The sequence below is a fragment of the Sus scrofa genome, chromosome 11 (genome assembly GCF_054392235.1).
Source record: "Sus scrofa isolate SSC_HxYL_T2T_F1_AM1 chromosome 11, Sscrofa_HxYL_maternal_Yorkshire_Landrace_v2.0, whole genome shotgun sequence".
Lineage (NCBI taxonomy): Eukaryota > Metazoa > Chordata > Mammalia > Artiodactyla > Suidae > Sus > Sus scrofa.
In genome coordinates, this window is record NC_139393.1 from 22,368,987 (window position 1) to 22,394,114 (window position 25,128).

Here is a 25,128-nt window from a genome sequence, read left to right on the forward strand (position 1 = left end):
GCAACTATAGCTCCGATATGACCCCTGGTCTGGGAACTTCCATATGCTGCAGGTGTGGCCCTAAAAAGACAAAAAAAAAAGAAAGGGGGGGGGAGAGGGAGGGAGGAAGGAAGAAAGAAAGAAAAAAAAATGTACGAGACTCCAGGCATCTCAGGGTTTGTCACTTTACAAATGAGCTGTAGAAACAGCTTTTGGGTAACGTGCACGGTTCCATCTGTACGTGATTCAATAAAACAAAGTAGTGGATGATCCAAAAATGCACATTCACTCAAAAACATTGGAGGAACTAGCATTTGATAAACGCATTGAATCAGTCAGGTGCTGTGTAGCTGCGCTTGTACGTGTGTGTGAGGTAAGATATACGTGCCGGAAAGTTGACCATTTCAACTGTTTTGTTGTGAGCCCCACAAGAAGTCCATTTTAACTGTTTTGAGGTGCCAATGCAGGGGCGTTAAGGACATTCACGCTGCTCTGTGCCCATCACCCACGTCTGTCGTCAGAACCTTTTCACCTTCCCAAACTGAAACACTCCGCCCATCAAATAACACCCATGGGTTCCCGCCTGCCTCCCACCCCTGGTAACCTCGTTAACCACGGAGCCATGACAGCAGCTCCATCACCCAGTAGCCTTTATTCTACTCTCTGTCTCTATGAATTTGCTAGATGCTGAATAAAAGTGGAATCACGCAGTATTTGTCCTTTTGTGCCTGGCTTATTTTACTTAGTATAGTGGTTTCAAGGTTCATTAATGCTGTATTCTGTGTCAGAATGCCCTTCCTTATTTTCTTTTTCTTTTTTTTCTTTTTTTTTTTTTTTTTTTTGGTCTTTTTAGGGCCACACCCATGGCATATAGAAGTTCCCAGGCTAGGGGTTGAATTGGAGCTGTAGCCGCCAGCCTATGCCACAGCCACAGCCACAGCAATGCTGGTTTCAACTGCGTCTGCAACCTACACCACAGCCCACGGCAACCCTGGATCCTTAACCTACTGAGCGAGGCTAGGGATGCTAGCCCGTCCTCATGGATCCTAGCTGGATTCGCTAACCCCTGAGCCACAATGGGAACTCTGGGAACTCCTCTTTTTAATCTTTCTATGGCCTCGCTTGCAGCATCTGTAAATTCCCAGGCTAGGAGTGGAATCGGAGCTACAGCTGCTGGCCGACACCACACCCACAGCAAGTCAGTGTCCAAGCCAAGTCTGCCACCTACACCACAGTTCACGACAACACTGGATCCTTAACCCACTGAGCAAGGCCAGGGATCAAACCCACGTTCTCATGGATACTAGTCAGATTTGTTACCGCTGAGCCACGATGGGAACTCTCAGAATGTCCTTCCTTCTTAAAGCTAAGTAATATTCCATTATATTACATTTTGTTCATCCATTCATCTGTCAGTGGGCATTTGGGTTGTTTCCACATTGGGGCCACTATGGATAATGCTGCAAAGAACACAGATGAGCAAATATCTGTTCAAGTCCCTGCTTTCAATTCTTTTGGATATACATTCGGAAATGGAATTGCTGAATAATATGGTAACTCCATGCTTCGTTTTTTTGAGGAATTACCATACTGTTTTCTACAGAGGCTGCATCACTTTAATTCTCACACTAACAAGAGTTCTAATTTTCTACATCTTTGCCCACACATTTTCAGTTTTTTGGTTTTTTTTTCTTTTGATAAGAGCACAGTCATCCAGTTGAGTGTAAGGCAGATGCTTTCATCTGTCTGACAGGCACTCCCTCCTTACAACCACCTGAAGGGGTCACACCCCATTTAGAGGCCAAGACACTAAGGTCAGACAGGCTTCGTGGGTCACGTGACTGGTAAGTGGCTGAGCCAGGACGTGAAAAGCCATCTGGCTGGTTCCAAAACCCGTTTTCTTTTCTTTCTTCCCCCTCACACACCCATTTTCCTTCCACTAGCCCACACTGCCTGCCCCTGGAGGTATTTGCTAATCCTGTTGTGTGGGGTTGACCTCATGCAGAAACTTGCCAGGACAGGGAGTGTCCCCCTCAGGCCACGTGATTATTGGAAGGTCAGCCCCGAATTCTAGTGGATAAGATCCAGGGAAGAAACCTCAGCGGGGCACGCTTGCGCTGTTCAGGCAGCCAGTGAGGCCCAGGAAAAGAGGTCCTGAGAAGTGAGAGCTGGAGCCTGCGGGGCGGAGGGCGATCAGAGCAGGAAGCTGGCACTCAGGGAGGGATCTGCGGGGCCAGCCGGGGAGCCGGCTCCTCCTCCGGGACCTTGAGAACCAGAGCCAGGCACCCGTAGCCGCCTTGACCCAGGTCAGCACGTGGCGTGGGGAGGGACGGAATTGATTGCGCCTGTCTGGGTGCCAGCCCAAATCCACCCTCGCCAGCAGCCTGCCCTGCACGCTGCCCTGACAGGGTCAAGGGAAAGGGCAGGTGCGGGGACTCTGTGAGTCGTACCAAACCCCTGCCTCCACCGTAGGTCCCTGAGGATAAGCCAAGTTGTAAAGTCTGCCTTGAAATTCATGTTTCCACGCTGTGCGTGTTTTCTTTGTAGTTTTTCCTCTGTCTTCTGGGTTAAGAGATTTTTGAAAAATGTCCATCTTGTCCTTGTACAAGGAAAGGGGAAGGGACTTGTTCAGATCTAAGCCAAGGTAGCCTGGGAGGGGAGAATATTTCAAGAGGCAGATAAAGCGATGGCAGGCCCCAGTCCTGCCAGGGGCACAAGCTTTGAGGCTCCACCTCAGCTGGAGGCTGAAGACCCAAAAGTGGAAGCTTGAGGGGATTCAGCGCCTCTCTAAGTCCTGCTGGGTCTGCTCTCCAATCAGTGGGTGACGGATAACTTCATTTTATTTTTATTGATTTATTTATTTTTGTCTTTTGTCTTTTTAGGGCAACACCTGCAGCATATGGAGGGTCCGAGGTTAGGGGTTTAATTGGAGCTACAACTGCCAGCCTACATCACAGCTCACATCAACGCCAGAGCCTTAACCCACTGATCGAGGTCAGGGATCGAACCGGCAACCTCATGGTTCCTAGTCGGATTCGTTTCCACTGCGCCACCATGGGAACTCCAGATGACTTCCTTTAGTCTGCCAGCCACTGTCTTTCATCGACAGTATCTCCCCTCTTTCTTTGGATTAATACTGATTTTCATCATCAATCATGAGAAACATGATTTATTGTTGTTGCTTTTTAGGCCTCACTCATGGCATATAGAAGTTTCCAAGGTAGGGGTCCAATCAGAGCTGCAGCTGCCAGCCTACGCCAGAGCCGCAGCTGTGCCTTGACGGGAACTCCCAAGAAGCGTGATTATTTTATGTATCACTCAAAAAAAAGAAAAAATGCTACCAAGTACCATGGCATACCATAAGATGCATCCTAAGATCAGAAAAGTTCAAAAAGATGCACCCCCCCAAAAAAATAAGTAACATGAAAAATAAGAAGCAAAACACCCCATCCCAATACCATTTCCCCCCCCAAAAAAAAACCCTCAAAAAAGTAAAAATAAAAGGCAGAAAAAATACCCATTGTAGCTCAGTGGTTACGAACCCAACTGGTACCCATGAGGTTTGATCCCTGGCCTCAGTCAGCGGGCTGTGGTGTGGGTCTAAGATGCCCCTCAGATCTGGCGTTGCTGTGGCTGTGATGTAAGCTGGCAGCTGCTGCTCCAATTCGACCCCTAGCCTGGGAACTTCATGTGCCACAGGTTTGGCCATAACAAAAAAAAAAAAAAAAAAAAAAAAAAAAGAAAAGTAGAACAAGTCCAAAGCACACAAAGCACAAGCAAAAATAATCACCTAGAACTGAGAATATGAAGTTTGCAATTTTTCTTCGAGTTATTTTCCAATGACAGTGGTTTCTATTCAAGTTTGCCATAAAATTAGAATTCAAGATACTTTTTCCACTGAGACAAAGTTAAATTTCATTGAGGTATGCATTTAATATTCCTACTGGTTACTGGATAACCATGGGTAAATTTGGAATAGTCTGCAAAGGGAGATAAAAGTCCAGAAATAGCAATGGCCCCAAGAACAAAAGGCGATCGTCTTTGTTCGGCTCATTTTAAAGGAAAATGCTCCCCTGCTCCCCCCGCCCCACGGCGGCTCCAATACCTTGTTCTCCCCGGTTCCTGCCCTACTTCCCTGGGCGGAGGGTCGGCGCGGAGCACGGCCTGAAGCACGAGGATTTCCGCGAGACGCCCCTCCGCATCGACCCCTCCGTGTCCCCACGTGGCCCGCCAAGAGCCAGCAGCAGAGGGTGAAGCCAGGCACCCGCCCGTGACCCCCCACCGAGGGAGGCCTGGGCTACAGGCAGCTGGGCGGCCACGGCGACCTGAAGGAAATGGGTTTCCACCTCACCACCACCGACCAGGGCGCCTCGGCCACAGGACCGGGCAGCAGCCTCAAGTTCTGGGGTTCAGCTCGCCCTGGAGCTGTCGATCTTGGGGGTCTGGGGGCGGCTGGGTCCGGCTGGGTCTAGCTGGGTCCAGACCCAGGTCCCACTTTGGAGAGGCGGGGGCTGGGGACCCACCTCAAGTCTCAGACTGCTAGTCTTAGGGAGTTTTTCCACATTTTGGTTTTATTTTATCTTGATTTGTATATTTGTATAATTAGATCATTTTCCCTGTCAAAAAAAAAGCCAAGATGGCTAGTACTGTTCCAGTTGTGGCTTATCTGCTATCATATATGGATTTATGTTTAAGTATTCAAATTCCATATATGGAGTTCCCATCTTGCCGCAGTGGAACCGAATCCAACTAGGTACCATGAGGTTGCGGATTCCATCCCTGGCCTTGCTCAGTGGGTTAAGGATCTGGCAATGCCATGAGCTATGGTGTAGGTTGCAGACATGGCTCAGATCCTGCGTTGCTGTGGCTGTGGTGTAGACTGGCAGCTGCACTTCCAATTGGACCCCTAGCCTGGGATCCTCCATATGCGGCAGGTGCAGCCCTATGAAGCAAAAAAAAAAAATCCATAAATATTTAACTTTTTTTTTTTTTTTTTTTTTTGTCTTTTGTCTTTTTAGGGCCACCTCTAGGCATATGGAGGTTCCCAGGCTAGGGGTCCAATCAGAACAGTAGCTGCAATCCTTTACCACAGCCATAGCGATGCCAGATCCAAGCCACGTCTGTGAACTACCCCACAGCTCACGGCAACGCCGGATCCTTAACCCACTGAGCAAGGCCAGGGATCGAACCCGCGTCCTCTTGGATGCTACTCAGATTCGCTTCCACCAAGCCATAACAGGAACTCCTCATCGTACTGTCTTAATCTCGTTTCCGGTTTGCACCAATTTGCCTCATTAATTTTGAAAGGTGCTGAAGACTACACAGAAGCGTACAAGCTGCTAGCAGTAATTTTTCAAACAGGGCAAAGTGTAAGGGGAAAAAATGAATCTACTATGCAAGTTATATTATCTCTAATTCCCACACTGGTGTGCTCTTCACTGCAAAGAACAGAAAGCCTGAGATAAGTTATCTTCCTCCTGCAGGTGTTGACAGCCTTCACCCACCCGCCTTCACTGCTCCCTCCTAAGTACTTGCTGCCATGTTTAGCAAAATAATTTATGGGTCAGTTTTCCGGATCAAAATCATGCAAGTACATGAACACACGCACGCACACACACCCTTATCTATGCTTAAGTGATCTGAAAACCCATTGCCACGGTTTGGAAATAAAAAGCCCTTAGTTCTCCTCAGGTACATATGCTTTTTTGTTTGTTTTTTGTTTTTATTTTTTTCCCTTAGGGCCGAACTTGCAGCAGATGGAGGTTCCCAGCCTAGAGGTCTAATCAGAGCTGCAGCTGCCGGGTCTATACAACAGCCACAGAAGGACTAGATCCGAGCTGCATCTTCGACCTACACCACAGCTCACGGCAACGCCGGATCCTTAACCCGTTGAGCAGGGCCAGGGATGGAACCCGAGTCCTCATGGATACTAGTCGCCGGGTTTGTTAACGGGAACTCCCAGCTTCTTCTTTCTGGTGCATATTTGTTGTACACTGTCTACGTATAATATAAGTATTTCCTCCCTACTTTTTTTTTTTTTTTTTGATTGGACTAAGTGGCTTTATTAGAGAAAGCCAGGATTACAAAGGACCTAAGAGTTGGCATTGGGTCCCTTCTTCTTGCCAAAGGTGGACGCAACGTTGACAAAGCCCCGGTTGTATAGCACTGTCTCTTGGCCCAGCCGATCTCCTTCTTTTTCTCGTGTTTGGCCACCTTGGCAGGCTGACCTCCGAACTTGGGAACATGGCCAGGGAACCATGAACTTTACCTCCAAGCATACAGCCAGCTACTTCCAGAGTGCTCAGGGCCTCCACCCCACACTGGCCCAGGATGCCCTCATCCTCTAGGGGCGTGCCTGCCAGGAGCAGGACTTGATCTTCTGGAGCGATGCCCTCCAGTGAGGCTACATGAGCCTTGATCTGGGAGACCGTCTCCTGGCTGGTCACCTCGAGAGGACGTAGCTCCTGGGCGCGGTCAGAGATTTGCATGTTGGTGACTGAAGCGCGGACACTGCTGCTACTACCTCAAAGATGGAGTCGAGCCTACTTTTTTTTTGATAGGCAAGATATAGATTTATTAGGATAGGACGCTTGTGAGAGATGCAAGTGGGCGGGCAAGGAAGCTCTGCCCTCCCTATTTTATTTGTATTGTTATGTTTGGTATCTATGAGACAAATTTTAGAAATTAAACATAAAATTCTGTGAGAAAACATTCTCATGATATATGACAATCTGAGCATCACTGTAAGCGCTCAAGTTCCCCTTGACTGTGCTTTTCCTCGGCCCCGCTGTCTCACTGAGGTAGCCACGGTCATCAGTTTGCCGCACTCCTTCTAAATGTCACCTGCGCTTTTGCAGATACATGCATGTGTCTATAGCAATGTACTGGTTATAGTATGTGCATCTGGGTGTTACCTGTACATTGTGCTCTACACGCCCTGCTGCTCTACTGCCTGCATTTTCCCCTGAGCGGTATGTCTGAGAGCATTATCCTGCTTCAAAGGATGAGCGCTTTTCTTTCTTTTTAAAAAAATTTTTTTAAAAATTATAGTTTATTTACAATATTATGTTAGTTGCAGGTGTAGAGCACAGCGATTCAATTATATATATTTATACACACTAATATACACATATATGTATATATAGTCTTTTTCTCAGATTCTTTTCCCTTATAGGTTATCACGAAATATTGAGTATAGTTCCCCATGCTATATAGTAGGTCTCGTTGCTTACCTTTTTTATATCAAGTCCTGTTTATATGAGTTCTCTTGTGGTGAAGCAGGTTAAGGATCTGGCATTGTCACTTCAGTGGCCTGGGTAGCTGCTGTGGGCGGGTTCAGGCAATCCCTGGACTGGGAACTTCCACTTGATGCAAGTGTGGCCAAAAAATAACATGGAATGATGGAATGTACTCCTGGGTTCTGTTAGCTGTTCTAGCACATATACATCTATTTATATATATATATATATATACACACACACATATATATATACACACACATATATATGCACACACACACATATATATTATATATGTGTATATGTGTGTGTGTGTGCATATGTGTGTATCTGCCTCTAGTTCCTATCTACAAGAGCTCCTACAATTCTTATAGATAAGGGGGTGGTGGGAAAATAGTTCGTTCTAATATTTAGACTTTAAACTAGATCTGACACAGAGCCTTTAAGACCCTTGTAATTTTCTGAGTGATAGAAGGGTCTTCTATGCTAATGAGATGATGCTTGGTGGGCTCCCGGATGGGGCTGTTCCACAGAAAGATCATGCCATTCATGCCGTGATTAGAAGCCTGAAACTTTCAGCCCCACCTCTTATCCTCCAGGAAGGAGAGGCTGGAGACTGAGTTAAAGATCAATCACATCTATGTGCCCAAGCCTTCGTAAAACTTCTAGAACTCGGAGTTCCCGTTGTGGCTCAGTGGGTTAGTAACCCGACTGGTATCCATGAGGACATGGGTTTGACCCCTGGTCCCTCTAAGTGGGTTAAGGATCTGGCGTTGCTGTGGCGTAGGCCAACGGCTATGGCTCTGACTTGACCCCTAGCCTGGGGCCTTCCATATGCCAAGGGTGCAGCCCTGAAAAGACCAAAAAAAAAAAAAAAAAAAAAAAACCCAAATCCCAGACTCCAGGTTTTGGAAGAACTTCTGGGTTGGGGAACACAACTATGGGGTGGAAGGGTGGCATATCGCAACTCCACAGTGACGGAAGCTCCTGTATTTGGGGCCCTTCCAGACCTTACTCTAAGGATTTCTTAATCTTGCTCTTCACTTGTACCCTGTAAAATATCTTTTAAAATATCGATGGAATTCCCGTCATGGCTCAGTGGTTAACGAATCCGACTAGGAACCGTGAGGTTGTGGGTTTGATCCCTGGCCTTGCTCAGTGGGTTAAGGATCTGGTGTTGCCATGAGCTGTCGTGTAGGTCACAGACACGGCTCGGATCCTGCATTGCTATGACTGTGGCATAGGCTGGTTGCTACAGCTCTGATTCAACCCCTAGCCTGGGAACCTCCATATGCTGTGGGTGTGGCCCTAGAACAGACAAAAAGATCCAAAAAAAAATATATATATATATATATAAAAAATTAAAATAAATCAGTAAGAGTAGGAGTTCCCTGGTGGCCTAGAGGTTAAGGGTACAGCATTGTCACTGCTGTGGCGAAGGTTCAATCCCCTGCCTAGGAACTTCTGAATGCCACAGGCACAGCCAAAAATCTAAAAAAAAAAATCAAGCAGCAAGACTAAGCAAACTGTACTCTTGGGTTCTGTGAGCTGTAGCTAACCACTGAACCCAAGGAGCAGGTCATAGGAATCTCCAGTTGGTTACCGTTGCACAGAAGCAGTGGGTAACCTGGAGACCCACTCCTTGCCTTTGGCTTCTGAAGGGGTGGGGGGTGCATCTGAGTTTCCTGATACTGAGCCCTTGACTTGTGGAATCTAGGTAGTTAGTGTCAGGACTGAACTGAACTGCAGGATATCCAGTTGGTGTTGGAAACTTTATCCATATGGGAAAAAAATGGACACATCTGTCATCAGAAGGCCTGTGTATGAGGGTGAAGGAAAACAGTGTGTTTCCCCTAGACACCTTCACAGAATTGTGATGGGAAAGACTTCTTGGAAGTATATTTCCTCAACAACAGAGAACTATTTGTTTCAAATCTAATTCTCGTCATTTTTGGACAGTTTTTGAGAATGGTATCAACATCTGTATCAATACTAAAGGGTATACAATATGGGATAGGGCAAAAATGGACCAAAAAATTATATGTTCATTTATATATATATTTCTATAAACATATTTATATTGCAGATATGACATGTATAATATATATATATTTTTATAATCTATTTTACATTTAGAACATTTTATATAATATATATTTCAGGTTAAAAATTTTAAATATATATTGTATATTTACATCACATATATTCCTATATACATTTCTATAGTTTTTTTTTTTTTTAAGGGTCGAACCTGTGGCATATGGAAGTTCCTAGGCTAGAGGCTGAATCAGAGCTGCAGCTCCCGGCCTACACCACAGCCACAACAATACGGGATCCGAGTCTTGTCTGTGACCGACGCCGCAGCTCACGGCAAGGCCAGATCCTTAACCCACTGAGCAAGACTAGGGATCAAACCCGAATCCTCATGGATGTCAGTCGGGTTCTTAACCTGCTAAGCCACAATAAGAACTCCACATTTCTATAATTTTAGATCTTGGGCTTTTGAATACATTTTTACACAACTGATATTTCAAACAATTAAATTGCACTAAAAGCAGTTATAGATGACTATGCCTTAATATGCCCTATGAGCGCTAAAGAAAAAAATGAATTCCTTTTCATAGTTAACATTCCAGTGACCCCAGCAAAAGCAGCCTTGAGAAGTAACTGTTGCCATGCCAGCAACTTCATAAAGAGATCTACTGTTTTCTTCTCTATTTGTCTCAACTATGTGATAAATCTGAAAAATGAATTAGTCCAATTAAATACTGCCTTCGAAACACCCTGTTTTGGTTTTTCACTTTTTTTCATTGCTGCCCATATCCTAACTACAAGTGTTGGGTTAATTCATTCTAAAAAGCTTGAATTCCAGTCTCAGAATTCAAAGTATCTAGCTATATTTAACCATTTATTTGTTTGTTTATTCAACCAAAAGAACCTCATTGAGAGCCAGAAGTCCATTTTAAAGCTGGATCCTTCCCGTCTGCTTTCCACTGGCTGTTTTCCATTGGGCAAATCACTTGCCCTATCTGTGCCAAGCATAAAATTATGGGAAGAAACCCAAACAAAAAAGCTTTTTTTTCTTCTGTTTTTTAAAGTTTCATTGAAGAATAAAAGCGTTTTTTTCTTTTTTCTTTTTAGGACTGCACCTGCGGCATATGGACGTTGCCAGGCTTGGGGTCAAATCAGATGTGCAGCTGCCAGCCTATGCCACAGCCACAGCCATGCCAGATTCTTAACTCACTGAACAAGGCCAGGAATGGAACTCGCATCCTCATCGTTCTTAAGCCACTGAGCCCCAATGGGAACTCCTAAAAGTTTCTTAAAAGATCCAAAAATGAGAAAAATAAGGACAATGTAATGAATTTTTCACAGAATTAAATGTATTCAATTTAGATTACCCATATTTACAGATTATGTCCTTTCATGAAACAGAAATTATAGACCAAAGTTATGTTTAATTAATTTATTTTGGCCACATTCGTGGCATGTGGAATTTCAGAATATTTATTTTTTAAAATTTATTTATATTTATTATTATTTTTGCTTTTTAGGGCCACACCAATAGCATATGGAGGTTCCCAGGCTAAGGGTCTAATCAGAGCTGTAGCCACTGGCAGCAGCCACACCAACACCAGATCCGAGCTGGGTCTGCGACCTACACCACAGCTCATGGCAATGCCAGATCCCTGACTGAGGGAGGCAAGGGATCGAACCTGCACCCTCGGATTCATATCTGATGCACCAGAACAGGAATGCCAGTGGTAGATCCTTTAAGCCACTGTGCAGGGCCAGGGATGGAGCAAGACTAGGGATCAAACCCGAATCCTCATGGATGTTAGCCGGGTTCCATACCTCTGCTGAGACTGGAATTGCTGCAGTTGGACTCTTAACCTACTTTACCACAGCAGGAACTCCCCCCTAAACCTTTTAACTCAACAAAATTCCATTTTATACTTAGGCTTAGGGAGGCTGACTTTCTCAAGGTCACAGAACTAGTACCAGATAAACCCAAGATTTCAACCTAGGCTGCTTTTTTTTTTTTTTTTTTTTTTTGTTGTTGTTGTTGTTGCTTTTTAGGGCCACACCCACGGCATATGGAGGTTCCCAGGCCAGGGGTCTAATCGGAGCTGTCGCTGCCCACCTATACCACAGCCACAGCAGCGCCAGATCCTTAACCCACTGAGTGAACCCGCGACCTCATGGTTCCTAATCAGATTCATTTCCACTGCGCCACGATGGGAACTCCAAACCTAGGGTGCTTTGATTTTAACTTTAGTACTCTCTTTCACAGGGCTGTTTATAAAACTTGAGAAAAAGTTTTGACTGAACAAACCTGGAGAAAAGTAGCAGCAATAACGTTTGACAGTAATGTATGGGTGATGGGAATATTTCTGAATAATTGGAAAATGTTGAAGTTGAGGAAAATCATTAAATTGTGATATGCCTGGGATAATAATCTGTTCCACTCCCACATCCAGAAACCACCTGGTGGACCACCTCTCAGAAGATATCCACTTGCTTTCAGATCCCCTTCATCCCACTTTCAGCTTCCTCGCAGTTACCCAGTGTCTCCTAGGGTGTCCAGTGCAGCCCTAGACGTCATCTCCCAAGAGGGTCCCATTTCCTGGCTCTTTTGCATTATGATTCTTCCATCATCTCAATTCAGTGTCCTGTGCCCTGTTCCTTCACAGGGGGTGCCCTGTCTTACCCTGGGGAATGCTTTATTGTTGAATCAGGGAAAAACCATTAATGTGCTATAATTGGCCAATTCTTTGATTTACTAGAACAAAATTTTCTGTGAGGGTAGGACTGGATTTAACCTGTTCACAGTTGAGACCTCTGAGCAAAACCCCCCGCTAAGGACAGAGTGGAGCACAAATACATTCGTGGTATGGAACAAGTTCTCCGGTTGCATACTGGCATAAATCTTTGCCTGAAAGGGCATTTTTAAAGTATCTCATAATTAGGTCCAAAGTCCAAATAAAACTTGGGCAGGTGGGGAGCTCCTTTTCCTTTTAATGTTTAACCCTCTGGCACCTGGCATATAATTTCGATCTTAAAGTGACAACATACCCTCTTTTTCAAACGACCTAATTCAAGACCAAGTGCAAACAGAAAAGGTGAAGATTCTAAACCTGTGTTAGGAACCGCAAACTTTCACATACAGGACCAAGCCGAGAGATGGGAAAACTGTGTAAACTCCCGCGACACTTTCCTCCCCCCTCAAGTCTTTTCCTACACACATCCCCCACGATTATTCCGAAGGGGCAGGAGGGACGACCTGGGTCCCACAACCCGGACTCAGCCCTGCCCCCACAAAAGCGTCCGAAAACTCGATGTAGGGGGAGAGCCCTAGGAGAAAACGCTGAAAAGTTCTCCGAGACCCCAGAACTCACAGGAGGCGGGTCATAAACCCAGCCCCCCTGCCATCATCCCCGGGGACAGAGTCGCGGTCTCCCAAAGCCTCAAAGGGACCCTACGTAAATGCAAAGTCCTTCCCAACAGCTGACACTTTGGTTCCCAGAAAGGGTGGGAGCTTGCGCCGGGCGAGGCCTGAGGCGGAAACTTGAAGCCCCACCCAGACCCAGCACCTTCGAGGGCAACCCTGGCGTAGGGAGGGGCAGAGCCCCAGGCACCACTTCCACCACTCAGCGCCCGGAAGCCCTTCCCTCCTCGCAGCCCCCCGCACGCTCCTCCCCCCACCCGCTCCCGCATTTCCCTCTGCCCCGCCCCCCGCCGCACCTCCTTCCCTGCGTCGCCCATCCTTGTCCCTCCCGACTTCTCCCCCCTAGGAAGCCCCGAGGGCCCAGCGTGGGGCACGGCTTTGCAGCCCAAGGCCAAGTCCCCGGATGTCCTCCTCCCCTCCCCACCCCCGGCTCGCGCTGTGGCCCCACCCCACGCGCCGCTCTGCGTGCCACGTCACCGCTTACGGCGCTTCCGGAGGCGCAGCGGGCGATGACGTAGGGGGACGTGCCCTCTATATGAGGTTGGGGAGCGGCAGAGTCGGCCTTTTCCGCCCGCTCCCCCCTCCCCCCGAGCGCCGCTCCGGCTGCACCGCGCTCGCTCTGAGCTCCCGGTTCCTGCTAAGCTAGCGCCGCCGTCGTCTCCCTCCAGCCGCCATCATGATCATCTACCGGGACCTCATCAGCCGTGAGTGGGGACTGCACTCTTCCCCACTGCCGCGCGAAGGGGATGGGGGTCTGGTGGGGGGCGGGGAGACGGCCGCCGCCGCCGCCGCCGCCGTCCTGGGCCTGGGGGACGCCGGCGCCCTCCCGGGAGCGAGGAAGGTCGGTGCTTGGCGCGCGCCCTGGGGTTTCGAGCGCCGGGGAAGGGCGGGGGTCGCGTGCGGCGGGCGGGGCGGCGCGGGAAATGGCGCCGGCTCGGGCTTCAGGCGCACGGTTGACTGGCGGGTTTGTGTTCTCGGGCAGATGATGAGATGTTTTCCGACATCTACAAGATCCGGGAGATCGCGGACGGGCTGTGTCTGGAGGTGGAGGGGAAGGTGAGTCGGGCCGGGTCGCGGCGAGGAGGAGGCAAGGCCAGGCAGGCTCGGGTTTCCGCCGCTCCCCCGCCCGAGGTTGTGCAATCCTCTCCGTTGCCTCCTGGCGGAGGAGACGCTCTTTCCGGGCTCGGGTTTTTCTAGAAAAGTGGAGGCGGAGCTGAGTCTGGAAATAGGTCCGCCACTTGGGCGCCCATCCTCCCAGGCGGTCCCGGACAGGTTGTCTCCTGTTTGGGAGCCCGAAGCCCTCAGCGGTTGCCCTTTTCAACCCGACTGTCCACGCAAAACTTCCACTCGTTGTAAACAACCCCCTTCTCGTGCTGGTCAACAAAGAATTGTTAGGGTGTTTTAGGAAATCGAGGGGTCATAAATTTTTTCCCCATGTTTTCAGCAAGAAACAAGAATCTTTAGTGGAAGGCTGATGGGATGTATGAGCTGCTTAAATTGTTTTGATGCCTTTGTGGTAAGGTCGAGGATGTGTTAGCAACTAAACTTTTCCTTAACGCAGATGGTCAGTAGGACAGAGGGTAACATTGATGACTCGCTCATTGGTGGAAATGCCTCCGCTGAAGGGCCCGAGGGCGAAGGTACCGAAAGCACAGTAATCACTGGTGTCGATATTGTCATGAACCATCACCTGCAGGAAACCAGCTTCACAAAGGAAGCCTACAAGAAGTACATCAAAGATTATATGAAGTCGTAAGTGATCTTGGCACATTCCGTTGATGTCTGGAATCCTGTAGGATTTAGGGATCTTCTAACTATGGAGATTTTTTTAGCAAGCAGGCATGGTTGTCAAATACTTTATTAATGAGCTCAGAAGGGTGGTTGCTTTTCTATCAAATATGAGCATAACAGGTGCATACAGGTCTGGCTTTACCTTTTCAGAACAGCACTTTGGAAAGAAGCTGACAGGAAATTCAAAGTTGTGAACAGTCATAAAACATCCCTCCTGTGAGCTAGGAATTTCTTGATTGTGCTCAGTGATAGCTAGTTGCTAGTTTCAGTTTGGAGTTTTTGGAGAAAATTTCTTTTGCTCAGAGCTCTGTAACGAACTTAACCTATCAATAAAATACTTGTTTTAGAATCAAAGGGAAACTCGAAGAACAGAGACCAGAAAGAGTAAAACCTTTTATGACAGGAGCTGCAGAACAAATCAAGCACATCCTTGCTAATTTCAAAAACTATCAGGTAAACAAATGTGTGGATTAAAGGGCTATAGAGTTTAACTTAGAGCAAAAAATGAGTTTGAATGTCTGATGTAATTTAATTGTGGGTATTTTCTTAGCCTTTTGAGCAATTAATACTTGATATATTCAACGCCAGTAGTCTAGCTGGAGAGGGTAGCCTTCCCTACTCCTTCCCCAGATGGCATCTCCCAGTTCTTTCTCTAGAATTGCTCAGTTTGACCCCTAAGTGGTTTTCCACTTTGCTTTCTTTTTACAGTTCCATTGGGTCTCATTGCCACTGGAGCTCTTTCTGATGTGAGCTTGTACTGTTGAGGAACGTAAAGAATTCCCTTACCGCCAAGCGAAAGTTTTGCTGTTTTCACACATCCTGTGTGTGACCCTAACTTTCTTTTCATAGGGTGTGCATGCTCTCATTGCTAGCCTTACTACATTCCCTGTGGTTGACTGTAAACAGGCTTCTTTGTAGGGCTTGGAATTGGCTGTGTGGGGATGAGAAAGCCTAAAGTTTCTAGAGTGCTCTGTACTCTTTATTTTGGCTCTTTTAGTACTTTGGGTGAACAGATTGATTAGTGAGCATTTCTCTTAGGCATCAAATCAGAGCCTCTGGTTGCTGAGAGTCTCGATTAAATAGTGGTGTTCTGAATCATTCTTTGATTTGTTTTGATACAGCACATTTGTATAATCTAATTCTGGATATTTGTTTGCTTCCTAAGTTCTTTATTGGTGAAAACATGAATCCAGACGGCATGGTTGCTCTGCTGGACTACCGTGAGGATGGTGTGACTCCATATATGATTTTCTTTAAGGATGGCTTAGAAATGGAAAAATGTGTAAGTACAAAGAAGTGGGTTGAAATCAGTAATGTAAAAATGGAGAGTGTGGGCATAATCCCTTGTTTCATGCCACTGGGACAGTTAGAATGGGTTCTGCAGCAGTCCTTTGAAAATGAGGGTGCAGGTCTTTTTTCTTGGGGATCTAAAGAATGTTGTGATTCACATGTAAAGGATTTTTATGGTATAGAAAAGCTTAGAATGGATCTGCAGGAAACTTAGCATAGATGACATTATAAATAGCTTAAATACTGAGCCTAGAGATCAGAGATAACGTATATAATCTAAATATTTTAAGTTATTTTAAGGGATAACACCCTATGTTGACATTTCTTATGGAAATGGCCCATAGAAATCAGACTGCTTTTCTCTTCCTATTTTGCCACACATACTGAGCATTAAAACCCTTTTCAAAGAAACTAGTCTCAATTTACAGTAATTGGCAGGTAGTCTTGATGTTACAAACTTTTAGAAAATACAGTTTAGAGCTGGAAATGAATGTCTCATGCAAGGAGCTCCTGGAGGCATTCATTATCAAGAGGCTTCCTTGTAAATTAGGAGTAAGATATATTTAAGGATACACTAAATAGGGTCAGGGGCCCAGTGAACTGGAATGTTTTGCTCAATGAATTATTCAGAATGTCTTGTGTTTAGGTTGGTAGAACAGGGTGGGGCTTTCTCCCAGAATGAAAATCTGATCGGGTAAGGGTGGTTCTGCATCCACTGATAGACCTTGAACAGTCTGCTGTTGTTCTTTCGGTTTGCACTAGGATGCCAAAGCAAGCTCCCTGCGCTTTCTGTCTGCCTTCGTGGCAGCCCAGATTGAATAGGGGAAGACATCCTCAGGCTAGACGTGTTAAGTACTTTCATGGTGGAAAAGGTGTTAATGGAGTCTTGTCTTTGCAGTAACAAATTTGGCTGTTGGGATCGGATCTATCACCCGTTGTCATAACTGGCTGGCCACTGCTTTCCATCCACAAAACACCAGGACTTAGACAAGTGGGACTGATGGCATCTTGAGCTCGTTATTTTGACATTGATTTTTCTTTGGAGCGGAGGCATTGTTTTTGAGGAAAAAAACATGTCATGTAGGTTGTCTAAAAATAAAATGCATTTAAACTCATTTGAGAATGCCTCTTAGTTTAATATGTAATACCTAAATCATGCTGTGTAGCCTTCCTGGAGAAGCTACAACCTGTAGACCACAACTAGAAAGCCTAAGACCATCTTCAGATAACTTCTGCAGTTGAAAACTACTTCCCGGACTTGGAATATAAACAAGAATCAAAATAATTGAGTTGAAGGGAGAGACCATGGTCATAGCAGTGCCAACACCTGAAGTGGATTCCTTACACTTTCATCACCTACAAACGAAGAGATTAACCAAAAGAATAAAAAGACTAATACAGTTGCAAGCAAAGTATTGCCTGAGCTTTTTTATAAAGCAAGTAGAGCCAAGTTCTAGAGAAATCCTGGAATGCTTGTGCCAAACACCTTGGAACAGGGCTGGCAAACTGGGTTGTCTTAACCACCTGTTTCTGTGTGACTAGGGTGGTGCTTACGTTTTAAAGTGGTTGGAAAAATCAAATAGCTTATGGGACATAGAAAGTGTCCAGTTTAATTGGAACACTCAGTGCTTATTCATTTAGGTACTGTCTGGCTTTAACACTGCAGGAAGAGGGTTAAGGGACAGCCCGAAAGGTCTGTACAGGAAATGTTTGCTGGTCCTTGTTTTAAAAGATGAAATTAAGAATGGAATGTGGGATAATTGGTGGGCAGAGGAAAAGGCATCTGCTTTGTTACGTATCAACAAGAATATGAAAATGCATCTATTTGACAGGCCTGGAGCAGTTACTGTCTGCTACTCAGGTTTCCACGACAGATGCAAGAAGAAGGCATCCTCGCGCTTTCTGTCTGTCTGATGGTGGCAGCCCAGATTGAATGGAGGAATACAAGGGGAAATACTTTGCAACTCATAAATCTTTACCTAAAAGCCTGCTTTAACTCTGAAGAATTGTAAGTTTATTGGAAAAGTACTTGCCTTCTGATGGACTCTACTTGTAAAAGCATATGGGTTAAGTCCAAAGGCAAGCCAATGCTTTTATGTGGTTCTAAGCCATGTAAACCCAGGGTGCATGCAGTGATTTGGCAGTCTGGAATTTGCCCTGTGACTTTAAGTCTGGCTGGGTTCAGAGCCTGTCAAGTGCTAATCAGGTTGTTAGTGCCCCCTGGTGCCTGGTAAGTGCAAACCCAAATTCTAAAAACCTCAGTCATGCTGAGGGCGGCTTTAAGCATTCTAGTTTTTGACATTGAAGTGTAGAGGAAGTGCAGGTGATTTGGGGGGGCCACTTGCCTGTCTGAATCTAGTAGTAGTGAAAGAGGGTGTTCAGGCACTGAGCAGCGCAAAGGTGAGGGTAGTGGAATTTTTGAGGTAACTTCTAAGCTGCAAGCTGATTTAGTAAATTAGGCATGGAAAGTCTACAAGAACAGGAATGACCTGCAGAGCCTTTGTGTAGGAAGTGTAGTTGCCTTCATGCTTATTTTGGATCTTTTTCTAGTTACTCCCAGCTAGTTGGGTAAAGATACTTGGTTCTAGAATAATAGGTCAAGTGTACTTTGTGGCACTGCTGCCTAGTTTTAATGCAGGCGTGTTTCTGATGGCCTTAGTGATGCAAGATACTTGAACAGGAAGCTGAGGAGGAGGTGCAGTGTACATGGGGGGGGGGGGAACAGAACATTCCAGGTAAAAACAGCAAATTGCAGAGTCTCAAGTGGAGTGTGCGTGACATGGTTTGGAGACAAGGTGGCCAGTATGCTGGACCCACGATGGCAAGAAGATTGAGCCTGGGAAGTAAATGCACAGGGAAAGAAACCACTTGTGGAGTGGTGACATGATCTGATCCATTTTGATTGCTGGGTAGCAGGGTAAAAGCAAAGAGCAATGATAGCTCTTTAGGTGAGATGACTAATAATGTGGAGGTGTCTGGAAATGAACAGTTTGTTGATGTGTTGTATGAGGTGAAAGAATGGATTTAAGGGCGGTGCCAAGTGTTGTCCCGAGCATCTGGAACAAAGGAGTGGACACAGGTGAGCAAGACTAAGGAAAACAAAAGTTTGGTTTTGGGAAGCTCCCTCTTGACTTTGGATCACGCACTATTACTATTGCCTCAGCTATGGCAGGGGTTCAGTCTCTGGTTCGGGAACCTCTTCTGTGCTGTGTTGCAGCCAAAAAACACTTGGTTTTGGACAGACCAAATTGAAGTGCAGTTCTTGATGGAAATGAATCAGGTAAGCAGTCAGGAAGAGCTGGAGAGTTCGAGAGAACACGTTTCCCTCAGTGTCTGAGTAGAACCTTCCTGTGAAACATGGTATGAAGCAAAGAAGCAATTGCCTTAGGACACATCTTGTTCATGGATGCACAAAACAGAAAGCATAGGAGCTTGCAGTCGTAGTTCAAAGCCATGGTAGCCTGGTACAGAGATGTTGAACGTAGTTCCAGGGAAGCTTCTTGGGGTGCATTCTGCCTCTTGTGGGTTCGCTATTTGATTCTACTTGAGGAAGAGGAAAGGTTTTGTTTGTTTGTTCTTTGTCTTTTCGCCTTTTCTTGGGCCGCTCCTGTGGCATATCGGGGCTATAGCCACCAGCCTATGCCAGAGCCACAGCAACTCGGGATCCCAGCCGAGTCTGCGACCTACACCACAGTTCACAGCAACGCCGGATCCTTAACCCACTGAGCGAGGCCAGGGATTGAACCTGCAACCTCATGGTTCCTAGTCAGATTCATTAACCACTGAGCCACGGCGGGAACTCCACAAGTACAGGTTTTTAAATTACATGTGCATTTGCTTAAGCAATAGGTGTGGAGGAGACTCACTTGAACCATGTATGGGCGCCCACTGTGCATGGAGGTTCTGAGGCTAGAGGTCAAATCAGAGCTTCAGCTGCCGGCCTACACCACAGCTCATAGCAACACCAGATCCCCAGCCCACTGAGTGGGGCCAGGGATCGAACCCATACCCTCATGGATAGTCCGTTACTGCTGAGCCACAATGGGAACTCCTCAACTGCTTTTAAGTTTAGGAAACATTGCGTTAATAAATTCCATCTGAACTGCAGTTTAACCAGTGACTACAAACTATACTGGTAAAATTGCAAGAAGAGCAACAAAACCCTCAACCAACTTGAAAAAACACTGATAACAAAGCCTCCTTGTAAAGTTCTGAGCATCTGTGTGTGCATGTGCTTGGGGCTAAGTGGCCTTGGCGTGAAGCCATAATGCTCAGTAAAATGGAATGTGAGTCAGGGGCACTCGAATTAGATAGAGACCACATCTTAGAGGCTGGTAACTTGCATCTAGGAGGTCACTACAACACAACTCTGAAGTCTACGGTTGCTGAGTATTTCCAGAGACTTTGTCCATAAGAACTGAGAGCCCAACTTGCTGTTTTCTGGGAAGATTTAATAAGTACAAATAACATCCTGGAGAGGGTGTGGAGAAAAGGGAACCCTCCTATACTGTTGGTGAGAATGTAAAGTGATAAAACCACTATGGAGAACAGTATGGAGCTTCCTCAGAAAACTAGAACTAGCACATGACCCAGCAGTCCCACTCCTAGGCATCTCCAGACAAATGACATGCACCCCTGTGGGCACGGCAGCAGTATTCACAACAGCCAAGACATGCAAACTGTAACTGTCTGTTGACAGGAACGGATTAAGATGTACGTGTACACTGAGGAACGCTGCTCAGCCATTAGGAAGGATGAAATAACCATTTGCAGCAATTCGGATGGACTTAGAGATAACATCCTGGGCCAAGGAAGTCAGAAAGGCAAACACCATATGGTAGCACTTCCATGTGAGATCCGAGATGCACCACAAGTCAACACATCCGAAACAACGCCCGTGGCTGCCAAGAGGGAGGGAGGGATTGGGAGTGTGGCCTAGAGACAAACTAGGATGGATAAACCAGGTCCCGGTGCATAGCCCAGAACCATATTCAATGCCCTGTGATAAACCATAATGGAAAATGGTGTGTCTGAGTCACTGTAGTACAGCAGAAAGTAACAACACGAAGTCAACTACAGTAACATTTTTCAAAAAAGTTTCCCTAAACTTGGAGTTGGCAGGTAAAGTTAAGCACCGTAATGTTGGTAGTTTGTTCTCCCCACTAAAGGCCCCCAAGTCCATCCCTCAGTACAGCGGTGGTACTTAGTACTCCGACTCTGCTTTTGGCTGTCCCGAGCAGATTTTCACCACTGTGGGGCATGCTTGCAGCTACCGGCGCAGTCCAGTTTATTTTCTTTTTTATGGGCTGCACTGGCAGCATATGGAGGTTCCCAGGCTAGGGGTCCAATCAGAGCCGCAGCTGCTGGCCTACACCACACGCTCACAGCAACTGTGGATCCTTAACCCACTGAGTGAGGCCAGGGATCGAACCTGCGTCTGCATGGATACTAGTCAGATCTCTTTCTCTGCTGCACCACAATGGGAACTCCAGTTTATTTTTTGTGAGCTTGTACATTTGTGCTGCTATGTGTGGTTTTACACACCTAAGAGTCCACACTGAGCCACAAGAGCCTCAAGTGGATGTGATCCTAGCAAGAGTTCATACAATTCAGTGAGAAAATGCGATGAGCCTGGGGCCGGGCCAGGGTAGGGGGTGGGAGGGTCCTTTCCAAAGCGATTGCTTGCTCAGTGATGTGTCCCTCAATGACTACCCCTCCAAGCTCCAGGATACACGCAACATCTGCTTTCATTTACATAAGCACAGTGCTCTTCTCCGAGGGTTTTTTTTTTTCCTCTTGTCTTTAGGGCTGCACCTGCGGCATATGAAAGTTTCTGGGCTAGGGGTCAAATTGGAGGTGTAGCTGCCAGCCTGTACCGCAACTCATGGCAATACCAGATCCTTGACCCTTTGAGCAAGGCCACGGATTGAACCTGCATCCTCATGGATACTAGTTGGATTGTTACTGCTGAGCCACGAAGGGAACTCCTCTGAGTTTTAACATAGAGCAGGGAGCACAGAGGTAGGGGACACGGTATGCCATGATTTTGCATGTATGAGTCACCATTTAAGAGAAATGAGAATTCAGATACCAGGTGGCTCCCTTGAGGGGACACAGGCCACAACTGCTAGTCAAGATTACAGTATTTTTTTTTCCTTTTCTGGCCGTGCCTGCGGCATGTGGAAATTTCTAAGCCAGGGATATAACCCAAGCCACAGCAGAGACAATGCCACATCCTTAACCCTCTGTGCTATAACTCCCAAGACTACGGGTTCTTTTTTTTTTTTTTTTGTCTTTAGGGCCGTACCCATGGCACATGAAAGTTCCCGGGCTAGGGACAGCCACAGCCACAGCAGATCTTCATGTTATCTGCCACCTACACTACAGCTCACGGCAACGCCGGATCCTTAACCCAGTGAGCAAGGCCCAGGGATCGAACTTGTGTCTTCATGGATATTAGTTGGGTTCATTACCACTGAGCCATGACGGGAACTCCGAGACTACAGTATTTTTAGTCGTACCATAGAGCTGCTAGTCATCATTCAATCCTGAGTTTCCAACGTGTAGCCTGACACTGGAAATCCAGCTGTGTACCTGGTAATTTTCCTCACGTGTAAGACAGCAGGAGAACCTAGTTTATGATCAAATGCAGCCTGCCTGTGGCCCCATCTGCGGGGCAGGATTACACACTTACTCCACTTGGAACACGGTTTACCATCCCCTAAGCAGGTGGGAGAAATGCGACAAATCCCAGAGCAAGCCGGCGTTTGGTGGACTAATATTCCAAACAGAGCCTGTACGGTAATCTCCTTGAGAATTAGTTTGGAAGCCTCCCTCGAGAACTGCCAACTTTTAGTTTGAGTCAAATACCCAAACTAATATTCAGCCTGGAGGGAAAAGGCGCATGGGAAAGGGGGGACATTCTTGCATAGCTCTTCTGACTGCCTCACGGAGGTGGCATGATGTCTGCAAGCATAAAAGCGGAAGCCGAGTCAACTCGGCGCTCGGGCTGCATCGTGATGTCTTTCTCCATCTCCCTCCTGGCACCCCGTCCTGCCCCCCCGCATCCTGCCCAAGCCTCCTGCATGGCACTGGCTGGAGGGGAATCCACACGGGTGGGTTTGGTCAAGTGGAACAGGGGCTGGGGGGTGGTACCCTTGGTGGCTGCCGTAACACCAGCAGGACAGTAAATACCAACTGCTGGCATCTATTAAAAGCAAAAGTGACTAAGCCTTTGCAAAGTGCTTAAGTAACGTGCCACCTGGTCTCTGTTCCACAGACGAGGGAGGAGGAGGACTGGGGGTGACTGTGAGAGCGGCAGAGACTGTAGCATCTCGGGAGCCACATGGAGGCCTAGTTGGCAGAGGGAGTTACCAGCCCCTGTGGTTTATGGGCGTGCGAAACGCTTTCCAGCTACTGCTTCCTGTGTCCGTGTCCTGTGAGAATTTTGCCCAATATTCTCTTCTATCCCTTGAAGTCGCCACCTACCCCCTCATCCCCCAATCCGATCTGCCTGTATCCACGTGGTTTTGCTCCTCCACACGCCCCTTGGTTTGGTGGCATGCGTGGGCCAGCCTCGGGCATGCGGCCCACATCAAGCAGGGCTGTGTGCTTGGTTTAAGGCTCTGCTTTTGCTACCTTGAAATCCCTAATAAAAGGGAGGGCTCAGTTTCATTTTGCACTGGGGCCCACAGATTAGGTAGCCAGGCCCCAGGGCCAGCATGGGCGCCCTGGGCGAGGTATGTCCTGTGAGAAGCTGGTAAGTGGGGGCGGGGGGTGTGGGGGTAAGATGGTCAGGAGAGCTGCAGGCGGCTTCTTGGCCCCAGGGAATTTTGCAGATATGCCGCTGACCAGTGTAAGATCCAGCCCACCCAGGCATACTAAAAGTGCACACGTGGAGTTCCTGTCGTGCCTCAATGAATCTGACTAGTAACCATGAGGACTCAGGTTCGATCCCTGGCCCTGTTCAGTGGGTTAAGGATCCGGTGTTGCCATGAGCTGCGGTGTAGGTCACAGACAGGCTCGGATCTGGCGTTGCTGTGGCTGTGGTGTAGGCTGGCAGCTGTAGCTCTGATTCGACCCCTAGCCTGGGAACCTCCATATGCTGCGGATGCGGCCCTAAAAAGACAATAGTAATAATAATAAAAGTGCAAACGTGAGCTTCAACTAGGTGGATTTTGACATTTGGCTCTTCTCCAAGGGAGACATGTGAGAGCAGCCGGAGACTCCCGAACGGTGCTGGAGGTTGGAGCGGGTGAGCGCACTCCACCAGCCACCACATCCCAAACTCAGACTCTTATTTTCTCTAAATCATAGCTGAGGCCCCGGAGCACCCAGCCCAGAAACGACGCATTTGATGGAAGGACCAATAGGGAATTTCAATAGGGCTGTTCTGCATGAGGGTGTGCCCGGATTGCCAGCTGGGCACTGTGCAGTTAGCCTTCTACTCTGTGTCTGCGTGTAGAACTTGGGAAGGTGAACATGGGAAAGCTGGGTTGGCTGGTTGGTTTTAAGGAAGAAACTCATCATTTCCTTCAATGTACACTTATAATGAAATTCTGTACGAAGCCCTTCGTAACCCCGGCCACTTGCTTACCTGTCCAAGCTTACCTGCCTCCACTTTCTGTCTGCCCTCAGCTGCCAGGGAAACCAGGGGGCATGGCTCTGACCCTCAGCATGAGTTCTCGCTCCTCAAAGGCCCGTCTCGATCTTTTCTACAAGGCAGCGCTGTGTTTTATCCTGGAAGAGGGTACCGACTCCTCCAACTGTTCCTGCCATCCGCACTCGCACTCCGGCCAGGTGACCACTTTCCATTTAACCGAGGCCACCGGATTCCTGTCTGCGTCACTGCTACTCCTGAAAGCAGGGATGGGCTTTCCTCAGTCTCGCGTCTTTGCCATTGCCATTCCTTACAGATCTGCTGATGCAGTCAACAGTGAGCTTTCGCCTGTCCCTGAAGTGAAACCCCGGACCACATTTCTCCATGTCGCTCCTGTTTTCAGACACAGTCACGACATTTATATGGAGGTTCCCTGGCTAGGGGTAGACTCGGAGCTACAGCCGCCGGTCTAGACCACAGCCACCCAATATGGGATCGCAGCCTCATCTGTGACCTACACCAGCGGTCAAGGCAACACTGGATCCCCGACCCACTGAGCAAGGCCAGGGAACAGACCCACATGCTCATGGATACTAGTCTTAATTCATTTCTGCTCCGCCACAAGGGGAACCCTAAGAAGAGCAGGTATCTTCTGCCTGAAGGGCTTTCCACACAAACCATGGGTCCTGGCTGTCATGAAAGGAGCAAAGGTTAGGTACCTAAGCTCCAAGACTGCAAAATGTTTTTCTGCCTTAATGATGAAATCATTCTTTTTCGGAGAG

At 47.2% G+C, this 25,128-nt stretch overlaps 2 protein-coding genes, 1 long non-coding RNA gene, 2 other non-coding genes and 1 pseudogene across 5 annotated transcripts in view; 4 read left to right on the forward strand and 2 right to left on the reverse strand.

The window, feature by feature from the left end:
* LOC146398584 (uncharacterized) overlaps positions 1 to 25,128 on the forward strand; it is a 182,972-nt gene that overhangs the window by 98,240 nt on the left and 59,604 nt on the right. The window lies entirely within an intron of this gene.
* On the reverse strand, positions 5,999 to 6,952 carry LOC100627076 (ubiquitin-like protein FUBI pseudogene; annotated as a pseudogene).
* On the forward strand, positions 13,251 to 16,862 carry TPT1 (tumor protein, translationally-controlled 1). The gene is given in 6 exon segments (NM_214373.1): positions 13,251 to 13,370; positions 13,649 to 13,722; positions 14,228 to 14,418; positions 14,805 to 14,910; positions 15,623 to 15,739; positions 16,646 to 16,862. Coding segments are annotated over 6 exon segments (519 nt in total). The 5' UTR covers positions 13,251 to 13,342; the 3' UTR covers positions 16,649 to 16,862.
* LOC146398585 (small nucleolar RNA SNORA31) lies at positions 16,454 to 16,581 on the forward strand. Its single transcript, XR_014820153.1, has one exon. It is a non-coding gene; the product is annotated as a small nucleolar RNA SNORA31 (small nucleolar RNA).
* Positions 17,563 to 17,696, forward strand: LOC146398586 (small nucleolar RNA SNORA31). The gene has a single exon (XR_014820154.1). It is a non-coding gene; the product is annotated as a small nucleolar RNA SNORA31 (small nucleolar RNA).
* GTF2F2 (general transcription factor IIF subunit 2) overlaps positions 21,893 to 25,128 on the reverse strand; it is a 206,927-nt gene continuing 203,691 nt past the window's right edge. Inside the window, exon 10 of the transcript XR_014818865.1 lies at positions 21,893 to 24,603. The gene's annotated coding sequence lies outside the window, so the exon portion shown is untranslated. The remainder of the gene's footprint in view (positions 24,604 to 25,128) is intronic.